General features: G+C 42.4%; 1 protein-coding gene and 1 long non-coding RNA gene across 2 annotated transcripts; both read right to left on the bottom strand.

Moving 5' to 3' along the window:
• Positions 1–4,758: 4,758 nt before the first annotated feature.
• LOC145653823 (uncharacterized) lies at positions 4,759–9,827 on the bottom strand. The gene is made up of 2 exons (XR_014120026.1): positions 9,733–9,827; positions 4,759–5,642 (listed from the first exon to the last, which is right to left on the bottom strand). It is a non-coding gene; the product is annotated as an uncharacterized LOC145653823 (long non-coding RNA).
• LOC113569494 (Ig-like V-type domain-containing protein FAM187A) lies at positions 5,873–7,309 on the bottom strand. Its single transcript, XM_026997478.3, has one exon. It carries the CDS (start codon positions 7,235–7,237, stop codon positions 5,978–5,980), a length of 1,260 nt encoding a protein of 419 aa, XP_026853279.3. The 5' UTR covers positions 7,238–7,309; the 3' UTR covers positions 5,873–5,977.
• Positions 9,828–11,225: the final 1,398 nt, after the last annotated feature.

The raw sequence follows: 11,225 nt of genomic DNA, 5'->3' as shown, positions 1-11,225 counted from the left end.
AAAACCAAGCATTATACACAGCAGGTGTATGAGATGTAGGATAATATTTGTTTGGACTGTGTAGATATGACCCTAAAACCAAATGCATCACAACTCAAACACTAATGACTAACTGGGTGCTGGAGATGAGAGTCTAGACTGGGTAGTGGTGATGAGAGACATGACTCAGCTCACTGGGTCCTCTGCGCCCACATGTACATTTATGGCATTTAGCGGACACTTTTTTTTTCAAAGCAACTCACATCCGTGATTGACTGCAATTGGAGCAATTGAGGGTTAAGGGCCTTGCTCAGGGGCCCAGCAGTGGCAACTGGTCAGTGGTGGGGCGTGAGCCAACAACCTTCTGATTACCTTAACTGCTGAGCTGAGACTGCCAGGCTCTTGTCACTTACTGCAAGCTGCATGTTTGCCTATCCTGTCCCTGCATGCTAAACTGACCTCCATTATTGTTAAATCACTACTGGCTTTTTAAGAGCTGGGATGCTGAGCCCTGCTCCAGGACATCCTGTTCTCCTTTATATTTAAATTAGCTGAATGAATCAGCTTTACAAGAAACTGATTTACACCAAAATTCTGGATTGCACCCACCCCCTCCAACCCTGCCGAATCAAAGACGTAAACTTCATTATTGCCATGATCAGCAAAAATACAGTATATGGACAAAGGTATTGGGGCACACCTTATAATAATTGAATTTGGGTGGTTCAGACTGCCCCATTGCCACAGGTGTAGCAAATCAAGCACCTTTACCAACATTTGTGAAGGAAGGGGTACTATAATGGGATGCCACCATTGCAACAAGTCAGTTCATAAAATTTCTTCCCTCCTAGGTATTCCATGATCAACAGTGTTTAGGAACCACAGCAACCCAGCTATGAAGCAGCAGAGCATGTAAAATTACAGAGCAGGCTTGCTGATTGCTGGGACCAACACCATATTAATGCCTGTGGATTTAAGTGTCTCAATACTTTTGTCCATATAGTGTGATTTCCATTATCCCAAAATGATTTTATTATTATGTATTACTATTTGCTGTTAACCAGTAATAACCAGCAGGCTTTTTTCAGTTCGACCAGTACTGTAAGAACTGTAGCTTCCAGGGCCTGGAGCCTAGACTGAGGCCCCAGTCTGCCTTAGCAGGACCAACAAGGCAGACCAGAACGAAAGAAAAAAAATTCTTTATTTTCAGATAAATGTTTTAAAATAAATTGGTGGTCAACTAATTATATAAGTAAGTAAATAAGAAACTTGCCTGCTGTTAGTAATAGGGTTTTCTTTAACTAATTAGATTTTATTTGACAAATTATGTTTGTTGTTAAAAAGAACATCCAATTAGTAAGCTGTCCTTGCAACGCATGGCTCACACACACACACACACACACACACACACACACACACACACACAGACAAACACACAATCACACACACACACACACACTCACAAACAGACACACACACAAACACACACACACACACAGACAAACACACAGTCACACACACACACTCACACACACACACACACACACACACACATCTCTCACTCTCTCTGCGTGTCTCTCTCAGCCTCACACTCCTTCTTCTCTGTCTCTGTGTATGTTAAAGTGTGTGTCTCTGACCTGTCCTCATTCTTGGGGAATGGAGAAGAGTTCTGGGGGCAAATCAATATGTTTTCAGTTTGCACCAAAGTCGCTCCCCTCACATTCTAATTAGAGCTTATCCTGTACCAAACTCTCATGACCAGAGAGAGAGAGAGAGGGGGGGGGGGAGGAAGAGAGAGGGGGGGGGGAGAGGGGAGTGAGAGAGAGAGAGAGAGGGGGGGGGACAGAGAGAGAGGGAGAGAGAGAGAGAGGGGGGAGAGGGGAGAGAGAGAGAGAGAGGGAGAGAGAGAGAGGGGGGTGGGAGAGAGAGAGAGAGAGAGAGAGAGAGAGAGAGAGAGAGACTAGTGCCATTCAAAGCATCATAACTGATCTGCCTCCAGAGCCTCTACCATCCACTGCTGTTTGTAATGAGCTCATTTACTAGGCTTTATAAGGTATTGGTTGCAGCTACTTGGGAAGCCTAATACCTTCCACAGATGAGGCTGATCTTTGGCACGGTGAACCTCCTGCTTGTTTTTGGTAGAGGCATTTTTAGATCTTGTCTCTCCATGCTTTGGGCCTTCTGGTTTTGATTCTAGCCTGGATTTGTGACTGTGATATCAAAGCTACCTGCGCTTGGATCCTTAACTTCGTGTTCTCCACTGTTAGGGTTAACTGAAATCCATTTCCAGTGGCCATTAGTGGGACTATCGTGTGTGTGTTGTCCAGTGGGCTCGATGGCTGTGGTAAATTAGTTTAAGTGATTGCAGAGTATCTGACCTTCCTGATTCATCCAGTCCAACAAACTCTCCCTCTTTCATTTATTGGCTTGGCTATTTTGTATATCCATATATTTCCTCATAAGAGTAAAAAAGTATTTATAACAATTAACAAACAATTAATAAACAATATAAACAGGAATAAACATTTTCTTACTGAACCTCACATATAACACAGCCAACCTCTCCATTACTTAATTAATGATTAATTAATCAGCCAAAAACCTGCTGGGATGCAGGAATGTGCCATTTGAATATAAGTCACTTTGTTGACTGTTGTCGGTAGATTTGTGTTTCATGCAGATGTGGGTAGTAACAGACTACAATCACACTTAAATTAATTTGTATTACTCGCATTATAACTTTTTGAACAAATTGCTATAACGGTTCGCTTCCCTACCCACACGTCACGTGGTCATCTTTGTGAGCACCTCCTTGTTTGTAGCCACGCCCCTTTGATGTCATCGTAAGGACGCTGTACTAGTTTGTTTTGCGTGAGCGCCTCAACGTTTATTGTTTCTCCGTGTTTCGTCTCGTCTGATGTTTGTCTACGCCGAGAGAAGACGCTGCATCCTGCGATCGGGCCGTCAGAACTGCTTTCAATTATTTTTAAAAGAGAGGACTTTATACTCTTGCTCGAGTTCATGTACTGTTACTCTAATATATTAATCTATAGTCATCCTGTTACACTTTTAAATAATTTTTATTTTAACAAACATTTTTGGTGTTTCATTCAGCTCCTGGTGTAGCCATAACTTGAACTTTCAAGTGTGGGAGGGTTACTGAGATCCCTAAATATGACCACTGAGTGACCACTTTGCTTCAATTAGGGAGCCGACTGGATCACCCTAAACCTAGACCAACACGAACAGCTAACGGGCAATATTTCCTGCGCACGGTGAAAGAAGAGCCCTCCAAAATGGTGCATAATAAAACTAATGAAAAGTAGCTACATACTTTTCATTAAAGGCCCTCTATCATGAAAAACTGAATTTCCTCATTTTATCGAAATAAAGAATTTTGAATATGGAAATATTGTCGTCACGGAACGCTCCTCCGCCCAGGAGTCACGTGGTACGGCCCACCGCGTGTAGGGGGATTCACGTGTGTTTTGTAACCACGCCCTCCGGGACTGCACACACCTGCGCAGGGTTTACTGTTGTATGTTCGTCTATTTAAACCCCTTGTCAGCGTCCGCAGCGGTGTTGGTCATTGTCGCTACGTGTGTGTTCAAGTAGATATCTGTAGCTGTCACGTTAGTTTATATAGTCCCGTGTTAAAGTGTATGTGTCCTCCGTTTAATGTCCATTGTAGAGTCATGTTCATTGTAAATGTTGTATGTGAGTGCCACCTTTGTCATACATGTTTAATGTAAATAAATGTCCTGCCCCGCCCCCTGCGGTACTCGGGCCAGAAACGTTACAATTGTTAATGTTTCAGAATACGCCGTTCACTCCACAACAGAGCTTTTATCTTGTATCTAATTAAAAGGTACATTAACATGAACAGCCTGTTTAATTCTAAGAGTGAAGAGAGGTGTTTTCCACCCTCTGTAATTATGTCATAATTATAATGAATTACAAAAAAAAAATTACAATAAAACATGAATCCAGGATGAAATCCTGTGCATGAAATCATAAAATAAGAGCATTATGAATATGAAAGTAAAGAATTTAAAGTGTTGTAATTTGATGACATGAAGGATATTCTGATAGAAAAACAATGGCTATCTAGCCACATATAAATGTTAGTATAAAAGCAACAGAAAAAAGTAACAAACCAAGCTGAAACGTCATGGTTTCCAGCGATGCACATTCCATGCTGAAGCATTCTTTCAAGAGGAAATAATTTTCCACTGTTATAAAAACTGAGGTTTGTTACTGATTTTCGACCGCCTACAGACACTGTTCTTCAGCTACTCAGCGTAGGTGGGACGCTCCTGAGGTTAAACAGAGGCAAAATTCATACACTGTACATTTTAGAAGTACGTTTGGACATATATTAAGCCTTATTTAAGAATTAGTTATGTGTAATGTAAGATTTAATTTCTGTCACTTAAAAACCATGCGATCTGACAAAGTAATTCACTACATGAGAAATTATTATTTTAAAAAATACTTTTAAAAGTATTTATTTTATATGATTAATTTAAAGTAACTACATTAATTTACACATTTTGGCTATTTTACCCACTACTGGTGTCATGTTTTGTAACCCACAACTCTCATCTGCTGTGTTGATAGTGCCCTCTTTTGGACAACATAAGTTTTTCACGCGCACACACACACACACACACACACACACACACACACACACACACACACACACACACACACACACACACACACAAAATGTGCACGCATTAGCCATAGCACAGTGACTGAGACAGATGCAAGAACTCATTTGAGGCTTTGTTAAAATCAATTTTATTTTTAGGGCAGTAACTAAGCAATGCACTGCAGTGTATTTTTCAGCATTTCTAAAATAAATGTAGCCTATTACTAGTCTGATTATTTGACATATACTCACAAATAACAGTAAAAATGTAATAACGTGATCAAAACAGTGAACATAACAGTGAACTTACAGAAACAATATCACTTAACATGGTGAAATCGTGACCGACAGTCTTAAAACATCATGAGCATTGTTCAAAGTGGACTCTCCTTTAAATACAGTGGGACCAGGGGCAAACTAGCCATTAGGGCATTCGGGCAATGTCCAGTGGGCCACGGACTCTGGTCTGGTCATGGGCTGGCCGTTTCATGAAATACATTTTATGTACTGGTTACTGTTTGACATTAAAATTAATTTTCTAAACTACTAAACATTATCTGTCACTCTTGTGAGCAGTACTGAGATTTGACAGATCAATAACATCTGTTGCTTCTTCATCCACAGGAACTTGGGTGAAGTTCCACTGGGAGCTATGGAAGAGCTGTACTCTCGTAGCAGAAATCTGTGGCGAGGAAGCAAAGTGCCGTCTAAAACCAACTCCATCTAGCCTATTTTTGCCTGAATGGACTGCAGTTTAGTCTAATAACATTTTATCTCATCGTAGAAAATTGTTCTGCCTGCAGGTGCACGTTAGACTTGTAACGTGCCTGTGGGTGCGCGGCTCGGGGCAACTCCACGTATGTCATCGCCTGCTGCGCGTGAGGTAAGGCCTCCCCCTTGTGAAAGTGTCTGTAACTGCGAACTCCGCACCGGTTCACTGCAGTTTTTATCCAAAGCGCTCTCAAGAAAGGAGTCTTCATGTTCCCCTCTGCTTCAACAGACAGTACCGCTGAGGAGAATACATAATCAGCAACGAAAATCTGGATTGGATTGTAATTTATTTTGATATTATATAATTATATATTTGATTATAATTGAATTTTTCAAACTGGAGATATGTGAATGATGCGCTGTTTCATTTGTAACATCAAACATTTTCCAGTAAAGGTATCACACATTTTTCTTTACTTTTCAAGTTTAGACTTTCATCATATCAATAAAGACATCCCAGGACAAACAATGATGAAAATATGTTTACTAAAAAGGGTGGGCAATGTTACATGTTTTCACAGAGGAAAAAAAAGCAGAAACACCACTACTGCAGCTCTTCTTTCTTTAGACCAATTAATCCAAAGTACTTTGTTCCTTGCTAATGTGACAAACAAATCTAACAGATATTGTGAGGAGAAACACAGCAGTGAGGCATGCATAGCTAATAAGGATGGTTCTGAGGGCAAACAGAGACACCGGGTCAGAGATCCTGCGTAGACGGCCCATGTGTGGATACACGGCAAGTCTGATCTCTGCCACCTTCCTGCCCCTGAGCCAGCAGTAATACGTGCCCTTGTCTTGCACGTGTGCAGGCTGGAAGTGCAGGTTCTGTCTGCTGTCTATGAACACACGTTGGCTCTTCCTCTGTCCCTCCATGTAGTGAGAACGGTAAAGGGGAACAGGACCTTTGTCCCATGCCACCACCTGCTGGGCTGTCGCACCAGGACAGGAGAGGACGAGGTCCGTCTCTGCCGGGTGGTTGCGGTAGTAGACGGGCTGTCTCGGAGAGTTTGGTTCAGCGTAAGCGAGGAAGTCCAGCAGAGCCTGTTGCTGGGGGCTGGTGGTGGGGCTCAGAAGACAAGGAGCATGGCAGCTTTGCACGGCCACCTCTGCCCCGTGGCTCCCGTCGGCCAGCCCGAAGCTCAGAGGAACAGCCGCAGAGCCGCAAGAGATCACGTTGCTTGACTGGCGAAGGTACCGCACCTGGAGGTACTGGCTCATGACATAACAGAGACCTACTCGCGTCTGCTCGCCCCTTACATCGCAGCGGTCGCACACGGACCAGGGCCAGTAGCTGGTGAACACTCGATAAGGCTTCGTTTGCCCTGTACTGGCTTCCTGTGCTCCGATTCTCTGAACAAGGCTCCTGTTGAAGCGCACATGTCGGACGAGCTGAACGTCCACCTCGTAGCCGTAGAAGTACTCCCCCGAGGGCGTGCCGCAGACGTAATACCCCGAATCGCTCTCCTGCACCATGAAGATGAGGAGGCTGAAGAGGCGGATGGTGAAGCGGGAGCGCAGTGCCAGGTCTTTGCCCACCTTGGACGAGTCCAGAACTGCAGTGCCCGCGAAGTCAGTGAGGACCCGCGAGTTCTGGGTGCCCAGATATTTCTGGTAGTACCATACTACTGAGAGTGCGTCTTCTGGCTTACACCGACAAGGTAACTCAATGGTCATGTCTGCCACGTATGCGGCGCTCTCGAACACGAGGAATGCGGGACATGCTCTGGTGGTGAAGATGTCCTCTTTATCCTCAGGGGCTTGATAGGCAGACGGTTGCCAAGGACACAGTGTCCAAGCACACAGGAGAAGTAGCTCATAACTCACCCTCATGACTATGCCACTTTTCTTGCTTGTAAACGCTCAGATTTTAAAGTGTCTTCCAAAGTGACTGTGTGCTGTGTTGTAACCATGGTGCTGCTGTTTTCTCATTGTGACCTGGCAATGTCATATGTTCTACTGTACATCAGTCATTCCATAACTTACTGCTGTACTACATTACGTCACAGGAGGTGTAAACAGCACCAGAATGATCACATGATGAGGTCTTAAGCACTGTGCCTTTCTAAGGCATGCTGACTCAAGCAGAGGCAGTTACTGCTACAGGTGTACAAACTGTTCAGACAAGTGTCCAATCTCATAACCATCTGCAACTGGAGTTTTGACAATCAACTGCAAGGTATTCCAAAGTAAAGCAATATGCCAGTGCTGACCCCAAAAACCAAACAACCATTTCACTCAGCATCAAGAGGAATTTAAAGGGGTTTTAGGATGTTGCTGGGTTTTAAACTCACAAAACATCAAAATATAAGCATCCTTGAATTTCTACAGGGCAGAGTTACAGGCTAGTTTTATTTTTCATTTAACAAAATAAAATCCTTCAAAACCATTTGAAACTGATCTGATTGATGCATGAATAGACTTTTGTTTGTGGTTTAGGCTTAAAGTATTCCTCTAAGAGTATAGTACTGTGTATAAGAATACACTCTTTGCATCTCTCTTTATATAAAGGTAAAGAAATTGACTTCTAATCAACCGTGTTGAGTTTTACTACTGTACAGGGGCGGACTGACCATTAGGGCATTCGGGCAATGCCCGGACTCTGGTCTCATCACATTTTATTTTATTTTTAAAATACATTTTATGTACTGGTTACTGTTTGCCATGAAAATTAATTTTCTAAACTACTAAATAGTCTAAACTACTAAACATTATCTGTCCGGTACTGCGATTTATATAGATCTATATAATATACCGTATTACGTCATCATTGATTTAGTAGTTAGTACATAAACGTTGTAGCAGAAAATTTGGTCAAAACTGCCTTTTGCCGATTTCTGTTTCGATACCGCTACATTTCGGGTAGTATATACATTATTTCAGTTTATTTTATCTCATATCTAATATTTAAATTCTCCGGTACTAATAATTAGTGTATATTATGTATGCATTATGCATTTTATTGTTCTCTGGTCGTCTGCGTGAGCGATAATTAGTAGTTTTCAGCTGCGATTATTAGTATAAAGAAATAAAACTATAAAGCACAGGATAGGAATTTTTCATATTAGGACGGAACATTTATAGTTTATCGTTAAGTTAATGGAACATTTGGAAGAGCTGAATGGGCATTTGCTCAGATTTGATGATGGCGTCACTGCCGAACAACTACGAACAGAACTGAAGAGTTTTGGACAGCAGTGGTCAACACTTAAAACGATCAGTAGCAGACGCTTATACGGTGAAAGATGACAATGGCAGTGAGCGTGAAGAAGATGGGACAACTGCGTCAACTTGCAAGTCTTGTAAAGACTGTCCTCTCTGCTGCTGCTGAAAGATCAAGAACATCTTGAGGCGTTCATGTTGATGTCGGTGGAGAAAAGTATCCTAGCCAAACTTGACACTAACAGTATTGTTGATGATGATTGTTGAAAAAACGTGTAAGCCGTGTTAATAAATTTTTATTTTGATTACATTTTATTCCTAAGCATGTCGTCTAATTTTAACTTGTGTCTAAACAACAGTGAACAGATTAGGTTCGGCAGCAGTTTAGATAGGGTTCGTATCATAGCAAGGAGCGAGCCGCGTACTCGTCACAAATTTAAAGAAAATTACAATGAATAGGTCACCTCGTCACCTCACTCGTTGAAGGATGCCCAAGCGCTCCTGTTACTGGTTTTCCTAAATACAATGTCATTTTGGTGATTTGGTACCCCTGTCCTGGTTGACAGCTTAGTTTATGTAAAGTTCGGTTTGGAAAACGTCCATCATGAATCGGGGATGGGTGTTAGCGCAACATGTCGATGTGTCAGGCCAGGCATGTGTGAGTTAGCGGGTACTCTAGGACAGGCTGGTCCGAGACTGAAAACAAGACGCGGAATACGGTGGTCAGGCAGGAAACGAGGTCTGGAAAAGAGGAAAAGTCACTCTGGACGAGTGTCGGGCAGATGCTGTAAACGGGGATAATAACATTTATAACGGTAGAATAAAGTTTCAAATAGTTATTATGAAATTATATTTTTATAAAATATGTAACATAAATTCACCATCTAAAGAGATTATTCTCTGTTTTTTTTTTTCTTTCATCTTTGTGCATTTGGGATTAGTACCTTACTGGTGAGAGTGGAATGTACACCTGCATCCCATTGTCGGAGTGGAATGAACACCAGTGATATGCAGTGATAATAAATGACATAAAGCATGACAGTAGTAATATTACCCGCAAAACAGTAATATTATGGTGTATCAAAAAGATGGGTCAGACCCCGCAGGGTTTTATTCAGTTGCTGTACCGTCTTCATACAAGTTGATTAGATGTAGCATGTGCTTACCTCATTGTCTGTAGAATAATCTGAAATATCAAAATGTTTTGAGTAGGCCATTTTATCATCATCAACAGCGAGCAAACATGGCGGGACACTTGCATCTCCTCTAACTGAGTCAACAGAATGAACAAAACCAAGGCATTACTGGGCAGAGCAGGAAGCGGCATGCTGCGGTGGCTGACGGTGACCACTAGAGGGCTCTACTACTCTTCCATCTGCAGAAGCATTGCTAGCGTTGCTCTAGACCAAAGGCGGTACGTCCTTGGTCTTCGCTAACGTGCAAACATTTATGAGCAATAAAAATGCACAAAATTTGACTTAAATTCAAGGTAAAAATAAAATTAGAAAAGGATTCATAAGAGTCCAAATCATAGTCTTAATTTCCTACCACTGAAGTTGGGTACTGCGACACAATTCTAATAGCTTATAGTATAATAGCTTATAGTACTGTGTGTGTGTGTGTGTGTGTGTGTGTGTGTGTGTGTGTGTGTGTGTGTGTGTGTGTGTGTGTGTGTGTGCGTGTGTGTGTGTGTGTGTGTGTGTGTGTGTGTGTGTGTGTGTGTGTGTGTGTGTGTGTGTGTGTGTCGAAGACAGCGGATTACTGCGCCTCAGGGCTGCAGGCCACTGTTGTAGGTAAGGATTATCCACACTGTATGATCAGATAAGGATTAGCAGACTGGCATGTCTGGAAAATGTTCAGACATGCTAGGTAGAGCTGTTGAGAGTTCAAAACCCACAGAGTTTGAATTTTGTATCAAGGCATTTAATTATTTTCACAATTTTACCTTTTTGTAGAAGAAGATTATATAAGTGACATCCCGTTTCCAGCCTCCCCTTGCCAACAACAGCAGCAAACAATGACACATACATGGTGGCGCAAGTCTCAGGAGTGAATTTTTTAGTTCTTGTTCATTTGTATTTGATTGGTGTGATCAATAAACCAAACCCAACCCAAAATTAAATTAAACAACAATAGACAGACAGACACACAGACTTGCTGTTGTTGGGAGGAGGAATCTAGAAACAGGGGAACTCACTTATATAATCTTGCTCACAAAGGTAAAACTGTGAAAGGCTTAAATGCCTCGATACAAAACTCAAACTGTATGCGCGTTCAACATTTTCTGATCATTTGCTGCTCCTGCCCAGGAGTGTGTACGGTTTCCCTGCATCTGCATTTGTTGTGCTGCCGTAAATAAAACACTGACTGCTGCCTTGATGTCTTTTGACTTCTTTCTTTGCGCTGACGCTACACCGGTGTCAGAAGTGGGACGCAGCTGCTGAATTTGAAGAGCTCGATTGACGCATCTACAAGCTCAAATGAAGATGACGAAGAGGAAGAAGTAGCCCAGAGGAAGGCTGTACTGAGTGCTGTGCCTCCTCCTCCTGCCTGACAGCTCTGAGAGGGACAGAGAAAAGGCTCGGCCTCAGAGGCATCAGAGCTCGGCCTCAGAGGCATCAGAGCTCGGCCTCAGAGGCCTCAGAGCTCGCCCTAGAGG

This window comes from Electrophorus electricus, chromosome 3, assembly GCF_041902795.1.
Source record: "Electrophorus electricus isolate QZ-2024a chromosome 3, ASM4190279v1, whole genome shotgun sequence".
Classification (NCBI taxonomy): domain Eukaryota; kingdom Metazoa; phylum Chordata; class Actinopteri; order Gymnotiformes; family Gymnotidae; genus Electrophorus; species Electrophorus electricus.
Note: the sequence above shows the minus strand (reverse complement) of the source record. Positions and strands in the feature narration are given on the sequence as shown.

Excerpts from the sequence above, each read along its gene's own strand:
- LOC113569494 (XM_026997478.3), bottom strand. The coding sequence starts at position 7,237 with ATGAGGGTGAGTTATGAGCTACTTCTCCTGTGTGCTTGGACACTGTGT.